Here is a 26028-nt window from a genome sequence, read left to right on the forward strand (position 1 = left end):
ATCCAGGTCCTCTCACATTGGGTCTCCTTTATTTCTTCTTCTTTTGTTGTTTTATTGTTGTCACTGGGGCTTTAATGCTTCAGGAAGACTTTTTCAGACACTAACACAGAGAGGGAAAGATTGCACAGCACCAAAGCTTCCTCCACTGCAGTGATAGCCAGGTTGAAACCCGGGTGACATGCCTGACAAAGCAGGTGTACAGCTTAAGTGAGCTATTCTTTCCAGGCTTTACTTATTTTTTTTAATTATTATTCCACATCTGACCACAGGTCCTTGTTTGACCCTTTAACAGAATTGAAGTGATGTGCATTTTAAATTCAATGCAGCATCATTTAATGAGCATGTCATCTATAGAATACAGCAGAAATGTTGACTTCATATCCAACTGCAAAAGAGTCCATGTGTTTGTCCTCAGGTACATGGCTCTCCTGGGACCTGCTGTGCAGACTGCAGTTTACTTCACTTTTATTCACACGGCATGAATTCCAGAACACATCTGTCTAGGAGTGAGCAGGAGGATCATTGACTTGTCTACTATAGTTTCTTCTCTAGCTAGTCAGTTAGGCCCAATCTCTTTCTCTCTTTCTTTATCTCTCTCTCCCTCCCCCTCTCTTCCTCTCCCTTCCTTCCTTCCTTCCTTCCTTCCTTCCTTCCTTCCTTCCTTCCTACCTTCCTTCCACCTTCCTTCCACCTTCCTTCCTTTTTTCCTTTCTAATAAAAACAAGTATCCTTGTGCCCAGCTCCTTTCTGTGCCCTTCCCAGTCTGGTCCCAGCCCTTGGGTACAGCACTTGACTCTCTGGTCACCCTATTTGTCCTCAGACCAGTTGTATATCCAAGGTCTGTCAGTGACCTTCATAGCTACTGTCTGCCCTGGAGCTCAGCCACAGGCAGAACAGAGCTCTGTCCCCTCTTGGTGGCCTTACCTTCTGGGGCAGCTGTGGACTCAGCTTGATGTCATGCCCATTTTATGAACTCCACGTAGGATCTTCACAGTTAAGTACTCAAAGACTCAAGCCTGGCACTTTGAGCAGACCTGGTGACTTTGAATACTTACTACTCTTTATGAGAATAGTAAATAGTACAACACTGACCAGAGGACCCCTGACTTTTATTAGTTAGTTACAGGATACATCAAAGGAATTCCAAAACAGCTTACAGCAACAGAGGGCATACTAGTTCATTAATAAGGGGGAACAAAATGGAGGAGAGATAGCTGCAGAAGGACTATGTCATAGTTAGCAAGGCCATCACATCTCTTCTAACAAGCTTGCAATATTTCAGGGCTTTAAAAAACTAGTACTCCTAATGGAATCTCAGCAGTTATACAGCTTGAAAGGTTAAAAAGTCACATACTTCCTCATTCATATCAAGTATCTACTAAGCTATAGTGGGTCACTCTGGTGTGGAACTAAGACATCTATGGACACCAATTAGTTACAGATGTTGAGAAGTTACTAGTTAGGCCATGGGTTGTGCAAACCTGAGGTAGGCACAAGCCTGGAATGCTAAGAGATATCCTGGACATGTCTCAACAGTGTCAGCACTCCTGTTAGGTCCCTCAGGCCTGGTGGGAATGGAGGGGAGGAAGGCCCAGAAACGAAATTGGCACTAAGTGTTGCATTCTCACCCTTCAGGAGGCATTTGCAGAAGATGAGTCCAGAGATTGACCCAATTTGATTGAATTTGTATTTTAAAATCTTTATTTAAGCTTTAAAATGTTTTATTTGATCTAACATTGCAATAAAACATAGAAGCTTCAGCTGTGCATTGCTCCAAGTCAATATCTGTAGATGCTACACCTGCAGCACTGCTTCAGCCCTTGCAAAGGTTTCCATCTGTTGGGGGGTGGGGACTAGGGGCTTGGGACTGAAGGTTTAAGCTTAGTAACATGTGTGCTCAACCTGGTGCACCACTAGGTTTAATGTTTAAATACACATTAAAAAGAAAAGAAAAGAAAAGAAAAGAAAAGTAAAAGAGGGGCTGGGACAATGGTGCACCTAGTTGAGAACTCAGGTTACCATGTGTAAGGACCTGGATTCAAGCCCCTGGTCTCTGCCTATCTAATTCTGCTCTTCCCTGTAGATGGACCACCTCTGGAAAGGGTGGTCCAGGGGGTGGGTCTGAAAGTCCCATACCACCCTGTGCCCTTCATGCCCCTATGGCATGGAATAAATGTGAGTCTGAGGTCCCAGGTCTGTGTTCTCCCTCTGTCTAGCTCCTGATATGACCTGGGATGTAGCCAAATGCAGCTGTGGGCCATGCTGGAGTAGAGAGCCTTTGAGAACCCCTTTGAGAAGTGGCTTTGGGGGCTGGGTAGTAGCACAGTGGGTTAAGCTCACATGGCACAAAGCACAAGGGCTGGCATAAGGGACCTGGTTTGAGCCCCCGGCTACCCACCTGTAGGGGGAGTTCTGCAGGTGTATTTCTCTCCCCCTCTCTGTCTTCCCCTTCTCTCTCGATTTCTCTCTGTCCTATCCAACAACAACAACAGCAATAACAATGACAACAATAAGGGCAACAAAAATGAGGGAGGGGAAAGGCATCCAGTAGCAGTGGATTTGTAGTGCAGGCACTGAACCCCAGTGGTAACCCTGGTGGAAAAAAAAAGTGTCTTCTAGAGCCTTTTTGGGTGGGATTTTGGACTCTGCAGGATTTTCCCACTAGTTTTAGAACATACCCTCCAGTATCAGAGGCTGTAGTCCCCCTGCTCCTTTGTTGAATCTTTCTCTGCTGACATATGGGGCCTGAGCAAAGAGATGGTACTCATCTAACTAGAGTTTTACTTTTTTTTGAACTTTATTTTATTTTATTTTATTTATTTTTGCTTCCTGGGTTATTGCTGGGGCTCAGTGCCTGCACTACGAATCCACTGCTCCTGGAGGCCATTTTTCCCATTTTGTTGCCCTTGTTGTTGTTGTTATTGTTGCCATTGCTGCTGCTGTTGTTGTTGGATAGGACAGAGGGAAACTGAGAGAAGAGGAGAAGAAAGAGAGGTGGAGAGAAAGACAGACACCTGCAGACCTACTTCCCCACCCTGCAGGTGGGGAACTGGGGGCTTGAACCAGGATTCTTTGGCCACTCCTTGCACTTTGCCCCATCTGCACTTAACCTGCTGCACTACTGCCCAGCCCATTTAACTTTATTTATTTATTTATTTTTTAAATTTTTATTTATAAAAAGGAAACACTGACAAAAACCATAGGATAAGAGGGGTACAACTCCACACAATCCCATAATCAGAACTACGTATCCCATCCCATTCCTTGATAGCTTTCCTGTTCTTTATCCCTCTGGGAGTATGGACCCAGGGTCATTATGGGGTGCAGAAGGTGGAAGGTCTGGCTTTGTAAAAGGGAGGTAGAGAGATAGAGAGAGAGAAGCCAGAACACTCACTCTTGCACACTGGGCGCTGGGGATAGAACCAGGAGCCTCAGGTATGCAAGTCTGGTACTCTGCCCGTTGAACTATCTCTTCAGCCACTAAAAAGCAAGGCTGCATATTCCTGTGAGATGTTGGAAGTGTGGAGGCCTGGACCAAGGGGTCAGACCCAGCTCTTCTGCCTCTGGTATCATTCCATCTGAGAGAACTTGGCCAGCCACTTACACAGGAGGCCACTTCCTTCTCTGTAAAATATGGATGACATTGTGTCTCTCTTGGGGATTGAGTGTGACTCAGGGTGGCCACAGAGGAGTTCTCTCTCCCCCTCTCTCTCTTTTTAAATTGACCTTAGGGTTATCACTGGGGCTTGGTGCCTGCATGATGAATCCATTGATCCTGGAAGCCATTTCCCCCTTCCTTCCTTCCTTCCTTCCTTCCTTCCTTCCTTCCTTCCTTCCTTCTTTTCCTTCTTTCTTTCTTTCTTCCTTCCTTCTTTCCTTCCTTCCTCTCTCTCTCTCTCTTCTTTCTTTCTTTCTTTCTTTCTTTCTTTCTTTCTTTCTTTCTTTCTTTCTTTCTTTCTCTCCAGGGTTATCACTGGGGCTCAGTGCCTGCACCACGAATCCACTGCTCCTGGAGGCTATCCCCCCCCCCTTTTTTGCCCTTCTTGTGATTGTTATTGTTGTCATTGATGTTGGATAGGACAGAGAAATTGAGACAGGAGGGTAAGACAGAGAGGGGGAGAGAAAGACAGACACCTGCAGACCTGCTCCACCACTTGTGAAGCGACCCCCCTGCAGGTGGGGAGCTGGGGGCTTGAACCGGGATCTTTAAGCTGGTCCTTGCACTTTGTGCCATGTGGCTTAACCTACTGTGCTACTGCCCTATCCCCCTGGAAGCCATTTCCCTTTCTCCCCCTCCCTCTCCTCCCCCCCCCCCTCTCTCTCTCATGTGTTTGTGTGCTTGTATCCTGATTCTCCCACTCACTAGCTCAGTGGGCCTGGGAAGGTTTTCCATAAACCCTTTATGCCTAAGTTTCCTCATTGATGAGATTCTAGTCTCTATAATATTGTTGAAGTCAGACAGGACCAAGCATTTTGATGCCCTCTGTAGGGGACCTGGTGCTTAGAAGACTGTCATCACCATCACCCATGGGGACAAGTAGGACAGTGAGGACTATGGGGATGTGGCCCTAGCCTGTGGGCAGTGCCCATGTTACAGCAGGCAGCACAGGGCCCCAGACTGCTCTCAGCACTGGGCCTGACCCCTCCTGCCACTGGTCCTCCATGAGTGATCGAGTGTGCTCTGTGCCTATCTGCAGGGCCATTAGTATCCCCCAAGGACCCTGGGGGAACCTGAGAGGGGGCAGGCTGAGGGCACTGACTGGTATAAAGTAGGGGCTTATGGCTTTTTCCTTTTGTTGCACTGAGACTGCCTTCCAGTGTGAGGATTTGTCCCAGCTCCAATGGGGCAAACCATGCAGGAAAGGAGATGCCCAGGTCAGGAGTTGCTGGGTGAACCTGCAGGGATAAGCGTCTTCCATGGGGCGGTCGTGGGGACCTTGTGTTTGGATTCTCTCCCCAGCGGTGTGATGGTTGCACTGCTTGAATCACTAGCAGGTGGAACCACTCCAGTAGGCTGTAATTGGTAGCAAATTAGTGAAATCACTGGCCTCTGACTGAGTGTGTCTCAGTGCAAGTGACCTCATTATCCTGCAGGTGCATAGCCAGAGGAGAGATCCTGGGTGCCCAGCCTTCCTCATGCTTATTGACATCCCTCTCACTCTTGTGGGGCTCCTTACCTCTCTGCCTATCCTCCCTTCCTTGTCATTATATGTGCTGTATCCTTTGTTCAGAGCAGCCCACACTTGACCTTACAGGCTCATATTTGTCATTCAAAAACTCAGCCTCAGCGTCACCTCCTCTGAGAAGCCTTCGATGATCCCCTTGGGCTGATGTCATAAATGTGCTTTGTTATTGCTGCTTTACTGCACTGTGATGCAGTGATCAGTGTTCATTTTTTAAAAATTTTTTATATTTATTTATTTATTCCCTTTTGTTGCCCTTGTTTTTTTATTGTTGTAGTTCTTATTATTATTGTTACTGATGTTGTCGTTGCCAGATAGGACAGAGAGAAATGGAGAAAGGAGGGGAAGACAGAGATGGAGAGAGAAAGGTAGACACCTGCAGACCTGCTTCACCACCTGTGAAGCGACTCTGCTGCAGTTGGGCTGCCGGGGACTCAAACCATGATCCTTAGCGCCGGTCCTTGTGCTTTGCACCATGTGCACTTAACCTGATGTGCTACTGCTTGATTCCCCATTTTTTTTAATATTTATTTTATTTATTTATTTATTCCCTTTTGTTGCCCTTGTTGTTTTATTGTTGTAGTTATTATTGTTGTTGTCGTTGTTGGATAGGACAGAGAGAAATGGAGAGAGGAAGGGGAAGACAGAGAGGAGGAGAGAAAGATAGACACCTGCAGACCTGCTTCACCGCCTGTGAAGCGACTCCCCTGCAGGTGGGGAGCCGGGGTTCGAACCGGGATCCTTATGCCGGTCCTTGTGCTTTGCGCCACCTGCGCTTAGCCCGCTGCACTACAGCCCGACTCCCTGATTCCCCATTTTTTTTAATGAGACAAGTTTAGTACCTCTCCTCCAAATATACCAACTATACAAGACACTTTATTTCCCCCCCAGGGTTATCGCTGGGGCTCGGTGCCTGCACTGCGAATCCAGTGCTCCTGGTGGCCATCTTTTTTCCATTTTTTATTTATATTTATTTATTTATTTTTTGCCTCCAGGGTTATTTCTGAGGTTCAGTGCCTGCACTATGAATCCACTGCTCCTGGAGGCCATTTTTCCCATTTTGTTGCCCTTGTTATTATTATTTTTGTTGTTGTTGTATAGGACAGAGCGAAATGGAAAGAGGAGGGGAAGATGGAGAGGAGGAGAGCAAGATAGACACCTGAAGACCTGCTTCACTACCCATGAAGCGACGCCCCTTCAGGTGGGGAGTTGGGGGTTTGAATCGGGATCTTTACGCTGGTCCTTGCGCTTTGCACCACCTGTGCTTAACCTGCTGCACTACTGCTGTCCCCCTTTTTTCCATTGTTGTTGGTGTTATTGTTGCTGTTATTGTTGTTGATGCTGCTGCTGTTGTTGGAGAGGACAGAGAGAAATTGAGAGAGGAGGGGAAGATAGAGAGGGGGGAGAAAGACACCTACAGAACTGCTTCACTGTTTGCAATGTGCAAAGATAATGCCTCTCCTCAGGGCCAGGAGATAGCTCACCTGGTAGAGCTTGCACCTGGGTTTGAACCTTGTCACCACACGGAAGCATCACAGCCTCAGGGGATGGTGGAGCACTGCTTTGATAAATCTGCCTTTCTACTTCTCTCTCACTCTCTAAGATACAAAAATGAAACGTCTGGGAGGAGTGGAATCATGCACACACCAAGACTTCATACCACAAGTAATAGTAGTTGTAATTATAGGGGGCTTGGTGGTGGTGCATCGGTTGAATACATATGTTACAGGTTCAGCCCCCAGTTCTCACCTGTAGATGAGAGCTTTGTGAATGATTAAGCAATGCTACAGATGTTTCTTTATCCTTCCCTTTCTTTTTCCTTTTTTATTTTTTTTTCCCTCCAGGGTTATCACTGGGGCTCAGTGCTGGCACTATGAATCTATTGTTCTTGGTGGCCATTTCTTTTTTATTGGATAGGACAGGGAGAAATCAAGAGGGGTGGGGAAGATAGAGAGGGGGAGAGAAATATAGACACCTGAAGACCTGCTTCACCATTGGTGAAGTGACCCTCCTGCAGGTGGGGAGCTGGGGGCTCAAACTTGGATTCTTGCATGGGTCCTTGCACTTCATACTATGTGCACTTAACCCACCTGGCCCCTGTCCTTCCCTTTCTTCTTTTTCTTTTTTTTTTTAAATATTTATTTATTTTCCCTTTTGTTGCCTTGTTTTCTCTCTCTCTCTCTCTCTGACTCTCTTTTACCAGACCACTGCTCAGCTCTGGCTTATGGTGGTGCGGGGGATTGAACCTGGGACTTTGGAGCCTCAGGCATGACAGTCTCTTTGCATAACCACTAAGCTGCCTCCATCCTTTTTTTTTTATTGTTGTTGTAGTTATTGTTGTTGTTATTGATGTCATGGTTGTTAAATAGGACAGAAAGAAATGGAGAGAGGAAGGGAAGACAGAGAGGGGGAGAAAAAGACCTGCTTCACTGCTTGTAAAGTGACTCCCCTGCCAGTGGGGAGCCGCTGGGTCGAACCAGGATCCTTATGCCGGTCCTTGCGCTTTGTGCCACCTGCACTTAACCCGATGCGCTACCGCCGGACTCCCTGTCCTTCCCTTTTCACCTCTACTTTTCCTCTCAAGTTTTCTCTTACCTATCAAATACATAAAATATTAAAAATAGCAACAACAGTAATAGTAACATCGATGTCTCCCCAGTAATCTGCAGGTCCCTCCTCTGTAGATGAGGGTGGTGGGTGCTGGAGAGCAGTGCCAGGCTGGTACAGCGGTGTCTCTGGGGCTGTGCTGGCCATATGGCAGGCCTCTTGGGAGGGAGTGCTTGGGCTGAAGCCGACCACCATGAGTGGTGTCCCCAAGACAACTTGGCTGCTGGAGTCTTTATCTCTAACTCAGTTATGCAGCTGCAGCATTACTCAGGGTGGTGGCCTTGTATTCAGCCAAGGACTCTGGGTCACGTGTCTGTCCTCCAGGGAGGTGAGGTCATTAGGGCAGGTGGCTTGAGACCTTGTGGTCATAGCCTGCTTGTCCAGGCAGCCTTCAGCCTGGCCTGAGCTCTGCCCTGAGCTTGGCAGTATGCTCCCCATGCTGACAGTAGTCTGGAGGACAGACTGCTGTTACTGATAAGTGTTTGTGAAGCTCCCCACATGGTGAGTGTGGCACCCAGCCAGGTAGGCCAGGGGTTTTGGCAACTCACTGTCTGCAGAGGCTATGTCCTCATGAGGGAGCTGAGGAGGAAAAGGTACCATTTGGTGGAGGTGGTTGGTCTGTTATTTATGGAACTCAGTAAGTTTTCTTTCCTCTCTCTTAGCAGACCTCTCTTGTTTCTTGTTCTTTTTAGTAATCAAGCAGGTACAGTGTTTATTAAGCACCAAAGATATGCCCTCTTCTCTGTTCAAGTGGGGGTATTATTGGAGCACAGTTGGCTTTTAACCCCACCCTTCCTGCTGTGAGATTTGGACTTTGGTCATAGGTTCAAATCCCACCCTTCCTGTAATGAGCTTTCCTGTTTCCTCCTGTTCACGGGGCCATGAGAATATGTACCTCATTGAGTGGGAGAGAAAATGAGATAATGTCTGAGGAGTGTTGAGCCTGAGGCATAGCTTAGCTCAACAGGAGCTGCTAGTAGTAGTGGTGGTGGTGTTAGTAGCAGCAGTAGTTGTGGTGTTAGTAGCAGCAGTAGTTGTGGTGTTAGTAGCAGCAGTAGTTGTGGTGGTGGTAGTAGCAGCATCAGTAGTAGTTGTAGTGGTGGTGGTAGTAGCAGCAACAGTAGTTGTAGTGGTGGTGGTAGTAGCAGCAGTAGTAGTTATAGTGGTGGTAGTAGTAGCAGCAGTAGTAGTTATAGTGGTGGTAGTAGTAGCAGCAGCAGTAGTTGTAGTGGTGGTAGTAGTAGTAGCAGCAGTAGTTGTAGTGGTGGTAGTAGTAGCAGCAGTAGTAGTTGTAGTGGTGGTGGTAGTAGCAGCAGTAGTAGTTGTAATGGTGGTAGTAGTAGCAGCAGCAGTAGTTGTAGTGGTGGTAGTAGTAGCAGCAGCAGTAGTTGTAGTGGTGGTGGTAGTAGTAGTAGCAGCAGCAGGAGCAGCTGCTGCTAAAGTAGATAGTAGGAATAACATTGACATTCACATGAAATCAGAATGAGGAGAGAGAGAGAGAGAAGTGATCTGATTTCTGTTCCTGAGAGTTTGCAGTCTGTCTAGGAGAGCTCAGCGAAGGCACTTGATACTATCAGTGTGATAGTTGTCAGTTGTCAGGGTGGTGCTGCTTCTTCAAAGGTGAAATGACATCTCCTGTGAAGCAGAAATCAGGAAAGAGGCAGAGGAGCCTTCCTCATTTTAAGCTGTAGTTGCATTTGTTGTGTCTTCATAATCATTTTCTTGGGCTTGCAGGGAGCAAGGTTGGAGAACTGAGCATGGCTTAACTGATTCAAAGGAAACAGAGAAACCAAGGAAATAGCTCATCTGGTAGAGTGTGAGGGCTGCATGTGCCAGATTCATGCTCTGGCTTTCTTCTCTCTCAGGTGAAACCCTGTCTCTATCTCAGATGACATATATTGAATACAAACATAAATCTTAGTAAGAGACAAGAAACTTACAAATCAGCATTATTTTTTGAGAGGGTTACTGAGAAATCAGGTGGAGGAAACTTTGAATAGGCACAACAGCTTTTAGAAGATTCCTGGAGCTTCTAACTACAGCACAATATGCCTGCAGCACAGGGCATGGCCATAACTGTACAGCCCAGTGGGTACCTCAAAGTAAACACACCTGTGTGGCAGCACCCAGGTTAGGGATGAGACCTCATAACCACCCCCCATGCCCTCTTCTAGCTCCTGTACCCCCACTTCCTGCCATCTTGGTCTCTTATAGCTTGTGGGGGTGGGGGGAGGTTTGTCTGGCCATGTCCTCTTCATGGATCTGATGCAGTATTGTGCTCTTGTGTTTGCTGTCTTCGACTCAGTAGCATCTTGTGAGAGTCAGCCTTGTTCTTGCTTGTGTCTGAATTGCCATGAATCACTGCCATTTATTTCATTCATTCTGTGCTTGATGGCCTTCTGGTGTGGGGCTTGTGGTTGCCCAATCATGGCCACACAAAAGATGCCCATGACCTAAGCCCTGGTCATGAGTATCTTTCTGCTGTTCAGATCTATGGCTAGATCACCTTAACAGGGCAAAAGGACCATTGCAGTCGGTGTAATTAGGTTAAGGATCTTGAGGTGGGGAGATGCCACTGATTACTTGGGCGGGACCAGTATGGCCACAGGGATCTTGCAGGAAGAAAGCAGGAGTGTCTAGCTCAGAGGCTGAAATGTGAGGATGGAAAGGCTACTTTGAAAGGAGAGAGGAATGAAAGTGAGTGTTAGTAGCTCTGAAATGGAGGAAGGGGCGGCCACACAAAGTTTTTGTTTTACTTTTTTCTCTCTTTCTTTCTTTCTTTCTTTTTTTCTTTCTTTCTTTCTTTCTTTCTTTCTTTCTTTCTTTCTTTCTTTCTTTCTTTCTTTCTTTTTTTTTTTTGCCTCCAGGGTTATCACTGGGGCTCAGTACCTGTACTACAAATCCACTAATCCTGGAGGCCATTTTTTCCAGTTTGTTGCCCTTGTTGTTATTGCTGTTGTTTTTATTGTTATTTCTGGAAAGGACAGAGAGAAATTGAGAGAGGCAGGGAAGACAAAGAGGGGGAGAGAAAGATAGATACTTGCAGACCTGCTTCACCACTTGTGAAGCGACCCCCCTGCATGTGGGCAGCTGGGACTCAAACTAAAATCTTATGCTGGTCCTTGACCTTTGCACCCTGTGCACTTAACCTGCTGGGCTACTGCCCAGCCCCCCTATTTTCCTTTTTTTTTTTTGCTCCCAGGGTTATTTACTGGGGCTCAGTTCCTGCACTACGAATCCACTGCTCCTAGAGGCCATTTCCCCCGTTTTCGTTGCCTTTGTTGTTGTTATTGTTGCTATTGATGTTGTTGTGGGATGGAACAGAGAGAAATCGAGAGAGGAGGGGATATGGAGAGGGGGAGAGAAAGATAGACACCTGCAGATCTGCTTCACTGCCTTTGAAGCGACCTCCCTGCAGGTGTGGAGCCGAGGGCTCCAATTGGGATCCTTACTCTGGTCCTTGTGCTTTGTGCCAAGTGCACCTAACCTGCTGCACTACCACCTGAATCCCTCTGTTTTACTTCTTAATGTAGTAATTGTTTACTTGGAGACATAATCCTTTTCTACATGACTATGGCTTTATCTTAAAATAATATGTATTTTAAAAAGAATTTTCACATGTAAATATATTTTACATGTAAATATATATCCACATTGTTTCATATATGAAGATTTGAGTAGCCTTAGAGGCTGTGCAGTGGTAGAGTATAGAAGTGAGGAGTGCAGGTAACCTATTAGAACTGGAAAAGGCAAAGGAACAGAATCTTCTGGAAGGAAGAAAGGCAGTCTTGCCAAACTCGTTTATGGCCTCCAGAATGACCAAATGATAAATTTGTATTCTTTCAAGCCATAATATTTGTGGTAATTAGTTACAAAGGCATCAGGAAGCTATCAATAGCACTGAGCATTTGTACATAGTGCAGCTGAGAACATTCTAGAAAATGCCCTGGGACCTGAACTATGAAGTGCCTACAAGTGGAGTTGATGGTCCTCCAGGCTGGTGGGACCCGTTTACATCCCCACCTGCTGTAAGATGTGAGAGCCGTGGTCACCTAACCTCTTCACCAGCACTTGGTGTTTTCCAGGAAGAGAGATTTTTCCAGTGAAGGAATTAATGAGACTTGGTGTCCAAGGGCCACAGCCATGGTTGGCAGGAAGCTAATGCTTAGCAAACACCTGCCAAAGCTGAGCCACTCAGCTGAGGAGAGGAATGAGGAAGGGGAGGAGGGGCAGGCATTTCCAGCTGGGGAGACTGGAATTTCTTTCCTGTGGATGTGATGGGGTGGGAGGTGCTGAGTAACACAGAACCTTTCAGCTGAGGAGTATCTCTGAGCATCTTAGCTCTCTGATGCCTAACAACAAGGGGTGGAGGAGCCCCTGGGATTCAGTCAGCTGCCTGGAGTGTGACCACTGCCCACTTGTGAGTACTGTATCCTTCACAGCCTCTCACAGCAGCTCTGGCTTTACCATCTCTGAAATGAGGGTGATTGGGGCTGGGGTGGCCTCCATGATGGGTATGGTCAAGCTCATTTTCAGTCCTCTCTCACACTTGCTCAAGCTGCTGTATTTATGCCATTGCTGCCAGGGTTATCATTGTGTCTCAGTGCCTCCAGGACAAATCTACCTCCACTACTCCTGGTGGGTGACTTCTTCCTTCCTTCCTTCTTCCTTCCTTCCTTCCTTCCTTCCTTCCTTTCTTTCTTTTCTTTTTTTTTTAACTGGAGCACTGCTTCAGCTTTGGCTTATGGTGGGGTGGGAGTGAGGGTGGTGGGTGGGTGGGTGGAATTGAACCTAGGACTTTGGAGCCTTAGTCATGAGAGTCTCTTTGCATAATCATTATGCTATCAACCCCCTTCCTTCCTTCCTCCTTTCCTTCCTCTCTTTCTTTCTTTCTTCTCACTCTTTTTTTAAATTTATTTATTCCTTTTTGTTGCCCTTGTTGTTTTATTGCTGTAGTTATTATTGTTGTTATTATTGATGTGGTCATTGTTGGATAGGACAGAGAGAAATGGAGAGAGGAGGGGGAGAGAGAGATAGACACCTGCAGACCTGCTTCACTGCCTGTGAAGCGACTCCCCAGCAGGTGGGGAGCCGGGGGCTTGAACCAGAATCCTTATGCCGGTCCTTGCGCTTTGTGCCACGTGCACTTAACCCACTGCACTACCACCCGACTCCCCCTTTCTTCTCTTTTGAGGGAAGGGAGAGTCAGAGGGTGAGAGAAAGAGACACTTGCAGCACAGCTTCACTGATAGTAAAACTTCCTTTCTCCTCCTAGTCAAGGGACTAGGAGCTTTAACCCAGCACTGGAGGCTGTACTTTTTGAAACAGTTTGTCCTTCTGCTCACTCATTGAGCTGTGACAGTTTTGCTCTGCATGTTGTCACACAGGGGTTAGGAACATAGACTCCAAGCTGGTGCTTGACTCAAACCTCTGTTGTACCATTGGTTGTCTGTGTGTCTTAGGCTGAAGCCTAACTTCTCTGTACCTAGCTCTGTATCTGATTTCTAATGTGGGTGCTATCTGCCTTCCAGGGATCTCTGAAAATGTAATAGTCTATCTTGAGGCCCAGCCCCTTCATAATCCTTACTTTTTGGGTAAAAAAAAGTGGGTACCCCCATTCTAGCCTATAGCTATATGCCAAAAGGCACTAGTTAAACACTGTCTGAAGAACACCTCCCCAGTCCCAGGAGGGCAAGTTCTGAAACCCTAACTGGTAGCTAGCCAATGGGCCCTTCACAGACAGACTGTGCCCTCTGCCAGCTGCCCAGACATGTGGTTTGGAAGGAAGGGCCTGTGCTCTCTCTTGAAGCAGTCACTGGGCTGCTTGATCCTTGCAGCAAACTTTACTTCCAGGTGGAGGCCATAGGGACCCAGATATCCCCTCTGTATTGTGAGCTCGAGCCCCCTCGCACCTCTCCATACTTTAGGCCCCATGCCTCCCCTCTCGATTTGTTCCTGCCCGCTCCCAGATGGAACCAGGGATCTCAGCTGCTGAAATCAGCTCCCAGGGATGCCAGAGCCCTGGCCCTGGACAGGGATGCTGAATGTATCTCATGGTGCTGTTTGCATGTTCTGTGCCATGAGGATCAGAGCTTAGTTTACTGGACTAGCTCACTTGGGTCTGAGAGTTTATGTAGCAGAACTCTGATCTGGGCAGGGTGCATATGGTTGGGCAGGTGAAAGAAGTTAGTAGAGGTGACTGAGCTGGGCTGGAGAGATTGCAGTGGCAGGGTTCACTGGCATCCAGTGGCTCTGAGCTCCCTCTGGCCTAGCAGGTACTGGTCTGGAGGCCAGTACACCATTCCCTGGCATGGGCTGAAAAGGCACTTCTGGTGTTGAAACTGCTGGTGGCTTGGTCTGTGGGTGGTACCAGATGAAGTGGTAGATTTGTATTTATGACCTTGTTACAGAAAGAGAATCTGTGTAAATCGGGTCCCCAACTCTATGCCAGGTGCTTGTACTGGAGTCTTCATAGTGGATGGTCTCACAGACTCAGTAATACCCCATCCCCCTGTCCTGTGAAGGGCCTGCTTGAAGTTGAATGTGCTTTATTTTTATTGGGTGCGTTAGTGGTTTATAGTAAATACCATTGCTGATACATGTGTAAAATATTTCAGTTTTCTGCAAAACACTCTCACCTGAAGCCTAGGTCCTCCTGAATCACCACACACCAGAATCTGAAAGCCTCCCCCTCCTCCCCAGAATCCTTTACTTTGGTGCAATACACCAAAACCCAGTGTAAGTTCTACTTTGTGTTTCCCCTTTCTGTTCTTATTTCCAAATTCTGGCCATGAATGTGATCATCCCATATTAATCCTTCTCTTTCTGGCTTATCCCACTTAGCATGATTCCTTCAAGCACCATGCAAGATGAAGTGAGGAAAGTGATATCATCATTCTTTGTACTATGTGCACTTAACCTGGCGTGCTACTGCCTGGCCCCAAGTGACTTCATCATTCTTAATAGCTGAGTAGTGTTCTTTTGTGTATATATATCACAACTTTCTCAGCCACTCATCTGTTGTGGGACACCTAAATTGCTTCCACGTTTGCACTATTAGAAATTGTGCTGCTAGGAACACAGATCTCTTTGAATGAGTGTGTTTAATACTTTAGGGTATATCCTCAGGAGTGGAATTGCTGGATAATAGGGCAGGTCCATTTCTAGCCTTCTGAGCATTTGCCAGACTGCTCTCCATAGGGATTAGACCAATTTATATTCCCACCAGCAGTGCAGGAGGGTTCCCTAACCCCACCAGCATTTGTTACTATTCTTTCTAATGTCTGACATTCTCACAGTAGTGAAATGGTATGTCGTTGTTTTATTTGCATTTCTCTGACAATCAGTGACTTGGAGCATTTTTTTCATATGTCTGTTGGCCTTTTGGATCTCTTGTTTGGTGGATATTCTGTTCAGATCTTCTCCCCACTTTTGGGTGGGATCATTTTTTTTTGTTGTTGTTGCTGGATTTGGTTAACTTTATATTTTGGTTAGTAGGCTTTTGTCTGACATATGGCCGTCTCTCATTCTGTAATAAGTCTCCTTGTTTGGGTTTTTTTTTTTTTTTTTTGCCATACAGAAGCTTTTCAATTTGATGTAGTCCCATTAGTTTATTTTGTTTTTGTCTTACTTGCAATTGGACTTGAGTCATTAAAGATCCTATAAAAGTTACATGGAAATTCTGCTATTATTTTCCTCTAAGTATTTGATTGTTTCTAATCTAACATCCAGGTCCTTGATCTTGATCCATTTGTAGTTTACTTATGTGTATGTTGAAATGTAGTGGTTCAGTTTCATTCTTCTGTATGTTTCAACCCAATTTTCCCAACACTGTTTGTTGAAGTGAATCTCCCTTCTCTATTTAATATTTTGGGTCCCCTTGTAAAACATTAGATGACTATAGGTATAGGGGCTGAATGTACTTGTTTAAAAAATTTCTTTATTGAGGGATTAATGTTTTACATTTGACAGTAAATACAATAGTTTTTACATGCATAACATTTCTCAGTTTTCCACATAACAATACAACTTCCGCTAGGTCCTCTGTCATCTCTTATGGACCTATACTCCCCACCCACCACCCCAGAGTCTTTTACTTTGGTGCAATACAACAACTCCAGTTCAGGTTCTACTTGTGTTTTCTCTTCTGATCTTGTTTTTCAACTTCTGAATGAGAGTGAGATCATCCCATATTCATCTTTCTGTTTCTGACTTATTTCACTTAACATGATTTCTTCAAGATGGGCTGAAAATGGTGAAGTCACCATTTTAATAGCTGAGTAGTATTCCATTATGTATATACCACAACTTCCTCAGCCACTCCTCTGTTGTTGGACACCTGGGTTGCTTCCAGGTTTTGGCTATTACAAATTGTGCTGCTTAGAACACAAATCATTTGGATGGGTGTGTTGGCTTAGGATATATCCCCAGGAGAGTAATTGCAGGATCATAGGGTAGGTCCATTTTGAGCCTTCTGAGAGTTCTCCAGACTGCTCTCCACAGGGGTTGGACCAATTTACATTCCCACCAGCAGTGCAGGAGGCTTCCTTTGACCCTACAACCTCTCCAGCATTTGCTGCTGCTACCTTTTCTGATGTATGACATTCTCACAGGAGTGAAGTGGTATCTTATTGTTGTCTTTATTTGCATTTCTTTGGCAATCAAAGACTTGGAGCATTTTTTCATGTCTTTCTCAGCTTTTTGGATCTCTTCTGTGGTGAATATTCTGTCCATGTCCTCTCCCCATTTTTGGATGGGGTCATTTGTTTTTTTGTTCTTAAGTTTGGCAAGCTCTTTATATATTCTGGTAATTAGCCTCTTATCTGATGTATGGCATGTAAAGATCTTCTCCCATTCTGTGAGGGGTCTCTTGGTTTGGGTATTGGTTCTTTTGCCGTGCAGAAGCTTTTGAATTTGATGTAGTCCCATAGGTTTATGCTTGCCTTAGTCTTCTTTGTAATTGGATTTGTTTCATTGAAGATGTCTTTAAAATTTATGTGGTAAAGAGTTCTGCCAATATTTTCCTCTAAGTATCTGATAGTTTCTGGTCTAACATGCAAGTCCTTGATCCACTTGGAATTTACTTTTGTATTTGGTGAAATATAATGGTTCAGTTTCATTCTCCTGTGTGTTTCAACCCATTTTTTTCCAACACCATTTGTTGAAGAGACTCTGATTTCCCCATTTAAAAGACTGGGCAGCTTTGTCAAAGATTAGATGTCCATAGGTGTGGGGGCTTAATTCTGGGCTCTCAATTCTATTTCACTGGTCACTGTGTCTATTCATGGTCCAGTACCAAGTAGTTTTGATTACAGTGGCCCTATAATACAATTTGAGATCTGGGAGTGTGATGCCTCCAGTTCTGTTATTTCTTCTCAAGACTGGTTTGCAATTCTAGGTCTTTTCTGGTTCCAGATAAACATTTGCAGTATTTGTTCTATTCTCTTAAAAAATGTGGTTAGGATCTTGATGGGGATAGCATTAAATCTGTATATGGCTCTGGGTAGTATATTCATTTTGATGATGTTAAGTCTTCCAACCCGTGAACATGGAATATCTTCCCACTTCTTTGTGTCTTTTTCAATTTCCTTGAGTAGTGACTCATAATTTTCAGTATACAAGTCTTTCACTTCTTTGGTTAGGTTTATTCCTAAATATTTTATTGTTTTTGTTGCTATAGTAAAAGGAATTGATTTCTGGATTTTGTCTTTTTTTTTTTAGCATCAGGAAAATTAAAATTAGAACATTTTACTGTAATATATTTCAAGGAAAACTGCTTCTTTTTTTTTTTTTAAGAAATAAGGTATTTTATTTATAAAAAGGGAACACTGACAAAACCATAGTTCCCACCACCAGAACTCTGTAGCTCACCCCCTCCCCTGATAGCTTTCCTATTATTTTTTTTCTTATTTAAGGAGACATTAACAAAACCATAGAATAAGAGGGGTACAGTTCCACACAATTCCCATAGCTTGATCTCCATATCCCATCCCCTCCCCTGATAACCTTCCCATTCTCTATCCCTCTGAGAGTATGGATCCAGGGTCGTTGTGGGTTGCAGAGGGTGGAAGGTCTGGCTTCTGTAATTGCTTCCCTGCTGAACATGGGCATTGACTGGTTGATCCATACTCCCAGTCTGCCTCTCTCTTTCCCTAGTAGGGTGGGGCGCTGGGGAAGCAGAGCTCCAGTACACATTGATGGGGTCGTCTGTCCAGGGAAGTCTGGTCAGCATCTTGCTGGCATCTAGAACCTGGTGGCTGAAAAGAGAGTTAACATACAAAGCCAAACAAATTGTTGAACAATCATGGACCTAAAGACTGGAATTGTGCAGATGAAGTGTTGGGGGGGTATTCCCTGTATGCTCTTGTGTACTTTTGCTTTCAGGTATATATTTTTCCCTAGTTTATGGGCACGTGTGAACCTATGCTCTATCTCAGGGGACCTGGACTATATCTAGGTTTGGGGACTTTATTGGGGAGTGGAACACCTGGAATGGAATTAGAGAATACTATGAAAGGAAAGGTCTCACCTGAGTGATGAAGCTGAAGGGTTGTCATTCCACACCTGAAGTCTCTGGTCACAGTCTGAAGTGAAGCATGCTGGGGTGGCACTTGTTGCGTTGATTAGGTTGCGATCCGCGGATGCAATATTATTTGATTTGAATTTGAGAGTGGCATGCAGGAATGTGGGCCCCACCCTAAGGTTCCAGGACTGGGAGAAATATAGGCTCTATAGTGGAAATGTGAGGTTCCTGTTGTCTTAGGGTTCAAGAAAACAATGGATAGTTATTGTTATCATCACATTATTTGGTGATTGGGTTAACTTTGGAAAGTCCCTTTGATAAGGTTTGGGGTATAATACCCAGCATCTTGTATATAGCTGTGTTGTTGGTTGCTTCTGTTCTCCCTGGTCTAGGCTTTTGGGAGAGAACATATCAAAGACAGCCTATGTATTAAAAAGACAGTCTGTGTTTTAAGAAGTTCTAGACATATGATCAATTTTCCCCTCTCATATTAATTAAATAGTGGTTTATATAATGTTTACACTTTAATAGGGTTGTACATAAATGGCATCCTCACCACCAAAAGACTGTGTCCCATCCCCACCACCCACCCTCGCCCCCCCACCCTCCACCGTGCCAGGATGCCCAATGGCCACCCTCCCCTTCACCACAGTGTTTTTACATTGGTGCCCTGCTCTCGATTTAATCAGATCCTGCTTTTCGTTTCCATTTCTGTTCTTATTTCTCAACTTCTGTTGATGAGTGGGGACCTCCCATACTCATCTTTATCTTTCTGACTTATGTGACTTAACATAATTCCTTCTAGCTCTGTCCAAGATGGGTCAGATAAGGTGGGCTCATTGTTCTTAATAGCTGCATAGTATTCCATTGTGTATATGTATCACAGCTTTCTTAGCCACTCAGCTACTATTGGGAACCTGGATTCCTTCCAGGTTTTAGCTATTATGAATTGTGCTGCTATGAACATAGATGTACACACATCTTTTTGGTTGGGCATTATGGAATCCTTGGGGTATATCCCCAGGAGTGGAATTACTGGGTCATATGGAAGGTCTATGTCTAGCCTTGCAAGAGTTCTCCAAACTGCTCTCCAGAGAGACTGGACCAACTTACATTCCCACCAGCAGTGTAGAAGGGTTCCTCTGTCCCCACAGCCTCTCTAACATATGTTGTTGCTGTCCTTTTTGATGTATGCCATTCTCTCAGGAGTGAGGTGGTATCTCAGTGTTGTCTTTATTTGCATCTCTCTGACAATCAGCGACCTGGAACAGTTTTTCATATGTTTGTTAGCCTTTTGGATCTCCTCTGAAGTGAATGTCTTGTTCATATCCTCTGCCCATTTTTGGATGGGGTCATTTGCTTTTTTAGTGCTAAGTTTGCTGAGTTCTCTGTATATTTTGGTGATTAGTCTCTTATTTGATGTTTGGCATGTGAAGATCTTCTCCCATTCTGTGAGGGGTCTCTTTGTTTGTGTGATAGTTTCTTTGGCTGTGCAGAAGCGTTTCAATTTGATGTAGTCCCATTGGTTTGTTTCTGCTTTACTCTTCCTTGCAATTGGGTTTGTTTCATCAAGCATATATTATTTCTTTTGAAGTCATCCCATAGGTCTCTGTTGTTGTTTTCAGTTTCTTCTAATCTCATTTTCACATCTCTTACTTCTTTTTAAAAAATATTTATTTACTCCCTTTTGTAGCCCTTGTTTTTTTGTTGTAGTTATCATTGTTGTTGTTAATGATGTCATTGTTGGATAGGACAGAGAGAAATGGGGAGAGGAGGAGAAGACAGAGGGGGGAGAGAAAGACACCTGCAGACCTGCTTCACCGCTTTGCTCCACCTGCGCTTTACCTGCTGCACTACCAACGGACTCCCCTCTTACTTCTTTTTAATTGTCTCTAATTCATCCTTGATCTTGCTAATTCTGTCTTCAGCCTCATTTATTTTATTCTCTCTCCCCTCTACTGTTTTCTGTAGTTCATCTATTTTGTTACTCTGTTCTGATACTGTTTTAGCTTGTTCAACTAGTTGTGTTATTAGCACAGCTATTTCAGCTTTTAGCTAATAACTTTGAGATAGTGTTTTCTTCCAGATTCTCATTTGTTGTTTCTGCATTTCTGATGACAATTCTTTCAAATTCTTTACTCACTCCTGTGACTGTTTCCTTAACTAGTGTTTCGATGTTGACCTAATTATTTTGTGCTTCAACCTTTAGGTTGCTTTTAGCTGGACTCTTGTCCTGGTTCATTTCTCCAGTATTTCTTGTCATTGGTTTAACCATTTAAGTAGTATGTTATGAGGTCCCACTCTCAGTACTTTTCAAATTACTGATCACTCTTGCCTGGATTGACTTGTGTCTAAGTAAGGTACTTAAAGAGTTTATAGTTGTGGAAATAAACAGTTTCAATATTATTTCAATCCCTGAGTTGGAGCACAGTGGCTGTTATAGCCGCTTTTGTTCTTTTTCTTCCCTGAAGGCTATGGGAGTCTCAGGTCTTTTAAACTATAAATAGGCTTCTTAGCTTAATTACTCACTTCTGACCAAGAGATAAAACAGGGTTGGGGAGGGATAGTACAGTGGTTATGCAAAGATACTCTCACACCCCAAGGATCCAAAACTCTGGGCTCAATTCAGCTTCTCTGCCAAGAAGCCAGGCAGCACTGCTGAGCCCTCTGAGTTTCAAAACAAATCCATTTATAGTCTGCATGTTCTGAGGCAATTATTCACCATGTTCCCATCAGGAGAACAATGTGGAAAGGCTCCCACTACACAGTCACACTGTTAGGCCACCTAGGTGTAGCTCTTCTCCTCAGTTTCCTGGTCAGTGCTCTGTTCCCGTATGTCAGCACAGGGCCTCCCCCCTGCTGCTCCAGTCTCTGAGGGCAGTAGCAATGGAGACTCACAGTTGTGTTTGGTGAGTCTTAGGGGAGTCCTCTCCTCCCTTCATCAGTTTTTTCTTGGTAAAAGGGATTGGAGGTGGTGCCTCAACTGGTAAACAACTGGTAAACTCCTGGACTGTTATCAGCCACTCAGTCTCTCCTTAGGTTCCTTGCCATCCACGGGCCACACATGTTTGCACTCACCAGTAATTTGGGGGGTTCCTGAAGTCATTCTAGTCCTGCCTTGTTGCAGTCCCAGCTGATCTCCTTTGATATTCCTTGTTGACCCAGGAGAGACCTGAATGTACTTTTTGCCTAAACTAGACGGTGAGGCATTTGTCCTCACTCCCTACTCCCCAGTCACACACATGCAGCTTGTCTCAAGCTCTGGATGACTAAAATCAAGCTCAGTAGGGCCCCAGTGTCAACTGAGATAAGAATTAGCTTTCTATAAAAATAGATCCCAATAAGAAATCAACTTGAAGAACAAAAGTCTTTTCTTCTCTGAGATAAGAGGGTGGTCATGTTCTGTGTAGTCACTCAGGGCGTATTATATCTCACTTCTCTGCATCCTCATAGCTGAGTTCTGGTTAGTGAAAAGGTCGACAAGACGTTAAGAATGTTTTCTCCTTTTTTTAACTGGAGCCCTGCTCAGCCCTGGCTTGTGGTGGTGGTGTGTATGTGTGGGGTGTGGGTGGGTAGGGATTGAACCTGGCACCTCTGGTGCCTCAGGTATGGAAGTCTTTTTTGAGCCTGTTTTCAGACCTAGACAAGGGCTAGAAGCTAGCTTACTTTGGGGAGGCCCTCCTCACCATGTGTGAGGCCCGGACTCCACATGGGAGAATCATGAAGTTGGGGAGCACCACTGATGGTGGAACAGTACAGTAGTGTCTCTCCTCTTGGCCTCTCTAAGTGAAAAATTAAAAAATCAGCTCTGGGTGGTTACTCATGTACAAGGTCCAAGTTCATTTCCTGGTACTACATTGAAAAAACAACAACAACAAAAACAAGACCTATAGCATAGTGGTTATGTAAAACAACTTTTATGCCGGAGGTTCTGGGGTCCCAGGTTCAGTCCTCAGCACCACCATAACCCAGAGCTGAGCCATGCTCTTTGATAAAACAAAATAAAAAATCAAAAGGGAAGAGTGACCTGTCCCCTCTTCTCCCATCCCACTGAAATTCATCTGGCCATGTCTCTCTGCAGGAACTTGAGTGCACTGTGGGAGAGGGAAGAGTAGATTTTGATAGACACCAGGCAGCCTTCCTTAGACACAGTCCTTGAGTGCAGCTTTCTGTGTGTCTAATGGAAGCACACCCATGCTATAAATACTGTTGCTTTGCTTTTTTAGAAAGAAGACCTGGGACAGCCACACTGTATCTCTCAACAATCCCTAGTAATGAATCAGCATGTCTTCAGAGGAATGGAAGAAAACAAGGAAAGGTAAAAAACAAATAACCAAAACCCATAAAAATGTTACTTAAAAAAAATTTTTTTTTTACAACAGTTTAGTACAATGCAGACCTTCAGTGAAGCTTCTGTAAGTTAGTGGAGGCTGTCAAGAATTTGGAGACATCAAGATTTTTATATGTTCCATTCTCTTATCTCCTGATTTCTGACTCCAGAGGGGGTTACCTTTGTTCAGTAAGAGGAAAATTTTCTTTTTAAAAAATTTTTAAAATTTATTTATTCATGAGAAATATGAGAGAGAGAGAGAGAGAAAGAACCAGACGTCATTTGGGTACATGTGCTTCTGGGGATTGAACTCAGGACCTCATGCTTGAGAGTCCAATGCTTTATCCACTCTACCACATCCTAGTCCAGAGGAAAATTTTCCAAGACTTAGAATGAAGAATTAGTATAGAAAGAACTGATGTGGTATAATATCAGACATCTGATCCTCAAAATTGGAAACTCAATTCAAGAAAATGTAGGCACATACTCAGATGTGCTGTATCAATATTTATGGAATGTAGGAGGCAAAGACAACTCTTGAGGGAGGCCTGGCAGTGGTTCACTGTACCATGTTCAATGACCAGAGTTCAAGTCCACGGTCCCCTGCAGAGGGGAAGCATCATGAGTGGTTAAGCAGTGCTGAAAGTATCTTTCTCTCTCCCTCTCTATCTTTCCTTCTCTGTCAATTTTTCTCTGCCCTATCAAATAAAATAGATGACTGTTAAAGAAAGAAAGGGAGTCGGGCAGTAGCGCAGCGGTTAAGTGCATGTGGTGCAAAGCGCAAGGACCAGTGTAAGGATCCCGGTTCGAGCCTCTGGCTCCCCACCTGCAGGGGAGTCACTTCACAGGGGGTGAAGCAGGTCTGCAGGTGTCTGTTTTTCTCTTTCCCTCTTTGTCTCCCCTCCTCTCCCTATTTCTCTCTGTCCTATCTAATAATGACAACATCAATAACAACAGCAACAATAAAAACAACAACAAGGGCAACAAAAGGGAAAATAAATAAATATAATTAAAAATTTTTTTAAAAGAAAGAAATTAGAAAAAAGTTTAGGTCTTGGTAGGTATCTGTTTTTTTTAAGGTATTATTTATTTATTTATTTTCCTTTTGTTGCCCTTGTTTTTATTGTTGTTGTTGTCGTTGGATAGAACAAAGAGAAACGGAGACAAGAGGGGAAAACAGAGAGGGAGAGAGAAAGACAGACACCTGCAGACATGCTTCACCACTTGTAAAGCGACTCCCCTGCAGGTGGGGAGCCGGGGGCTTGAACTGGGATCCTTACTCCGGTCCTTGCGCTTTGCGCCATGTGCATTTAACCTGCTGTGCTACCACCCGACTCCCAGCTATCTCTTTTTGTTAAGATATTGCCTCTTCTTCCCATCTCTTTTTTTTTCTTTCCCTTAAAAAGAAAAGTATTAGATTTTTTTGGTTTTTTTTAATGATCTTCTGAGGCCCAGGGCCTCACACATAGAACTTACCTCCCAGGTCTCTTATGGTCGCCATCATCATCACTGGCAACACTTTATTTATTGTGTATTGGGCCCATGAGGATTCCCTTGCTGACTACTCTGATTTCATTCTCCCTGTGACTGGCTAAGGCAGAGAGTTGTGTTGTCAGCCCCAGAACCAGTATGGTCACAAGACAGCACAGCTACAGAATTCTGTTCTGGACCAACCCAAACAGTAAATGCTTTCTCTTGCCCTGAGCTCTAGCTCCACTTTGAGGTGTCCCCATGCCTACTGAGTGACAGATCTCCCATAGACATAGTGTTGCCATGGTTACATCGGATTCTCTATAGCTTGGTTATATGCAGCAGTCACTCTGCACCTGCAGTCAGAATACAGTGAAGCTGAGATTGGAGGTTCTAGGAAGCAGGTGACAAGTGTATTACTGTATTTTTTATTGGAAAACAAATTCGCAACTTGGAATGAATTTGAGGCAAATTGTACCATAAGCAGATGTTCTTTAGGTGGCTAAAATAAAGTTTAAAAAGTAAGTAACAATGAAAGGAAATGCTTCTGGTACAGGACCATCAGTACAAAGAAAATAGTGTACAAGTACTTGGATAATACACCCATTTTGCAATAGTGCAACTTTTTTTTTTACTATTAATTTTCCCTTTTGTTGTCCTTGTTTTTATTGTTGTTGTTATTGTTGTTGTTGTCATTAGAGAGAACAAAGAAATGGAGAGAGGAGGGGAGAACAGAGAGGGGGAGAGAAAGATAGACACCTGCAGACCTGCTTCACCACTTTGAAGCAACTCCCCTGCAGGTGAGGAGCCGGGGGCTCAAACCGGGATCCTTAAGCCTGTCCTTGTGCTTTGCGCCACCTGCACTTAACCCGCTGTGCTATAGCCCGACTCCCACCCTTGCACATTTTTTTAATATTTATTTATTTTCCCTTTTGTTGCCCTTGTTGTTTTATTGTTGTAGTTATTATTGTTGTTCTTGATGTCATCGTTGTTGGATAGGAAAGAGAGAAATGTAGAGAGGAGGGGAAGACAGAGAGGGGGAGAGAAAGATAGACACCTGTACACTTGCTTCACCGCCTGTAAAGTGACTCCCCCTACAGGTGGGGAGCCGGGGGCTCAAACCAGGATCCTTACGCTGGTCCTTGCGCTTTGCACCACGTGCACTTAACCCGCTGCTCTACCACCCGACTCCCATCCTTGCACATTTTAACATGTGCACTCAACCAGGTGTGCCAACACTGAGCCCCAGAGTGCATACTCTTTCCCACTCATTCTACTTTAGAGGCATAAGTATTCAGAGCAGCATGGGTTTTAGACTCATTTTTTTAATTCACTTCTTCTTCATTATTTGTTCGTTTTGCCTAAGATAAAAATACAAGAGTTCATGCATGTGCTCCACTACCAGGCCATTCCCCTGGCCCCACTATCACAGTGTCAAGCCTGGTGTGATGAAATGATGGTCTAGATTGACACAGGGATGAGCTTCAGTCCTGGGTCTATGCCATTGGGTCTTTGGTCTTCACAGCTGCTTGTCTCAGGACTTTCAGGAGCCCAGTCTCTCTCACTCCCCATCTAGAGATTATTGGCCTATAATGCCTGGAAGGAAACCAGCCATGGAACAATCAGTGAAGATTGGCTGAATACTCCTGCATGCCCCAGAGATGAAGGGAGGGGTGATAGCTGACTTCTTAGGCAATTTGAATCACAGGGCAAGGAGGTAGCAGGTTGTAACTGAGTGGGAGCTGCAGTCCTTCCTCGGTCAATGGCATAATAATAGCACCTTCTGCACTGGGTTGGCGGACATGTTAGCAGCTAATCACAGTAAATCCTTGTGCTGGCAGTTCTTAGCATCCAGCAGAGGCAGCTGCTCCAATGTGTGTTTATTTTTATCCCTCCGCAGAATGAGGGACCTAGGA

General features: G+C 44.6%; 1 protein-coding gene across 6 annotated transcripts in view; it reads left to right on the forward strand.

The window, feature by feature from the left end:
* Window positions 1-26028, forward strand: part of ARHGEF3 (Rho guanine nucleotide exchange factor 3) — a 337446-nt gene that overhangs the window by 34536 nt on the left and 276882 nt on the right. For 4 of the 6 annotated variants that reach the window (XM_060203100.1, XM_060203099.1, XM_060203097.1 and 1 more), the window contains exon 2: window positions 22539-22630. In XM_060203100.1, the coding sequence (XP_060059083.1) occupies window positions 22587-22630 (44 nt within the window). In that variant the 5' untranslated portion in view covers window positions 22539-22586. Of the gene's footprint in view, window positions 1-12123; window positions 12211-22538; window positions 22631-26028 lie in introns of those variants that run through there. The other 2 variants (XM_060203096.1, XM_060203098.1) reach the window with 1 other exon arrangement.

Source organism: Erinaceus europaeus, chromosome 12 (genome assembly GCF_950295315.1).
Source record: "Erinaceus europaeus chromosome 12, mEriEur2.1, whole genome shotgun sequence".
NCBI classification, from domain to species: domain Eukaryota; kingdom Metazoa; phylum Chordata; class Mammalia; order Eulipotyphla; family Erinaceidae; genus Erinaceus; species Erinaceus europaeus.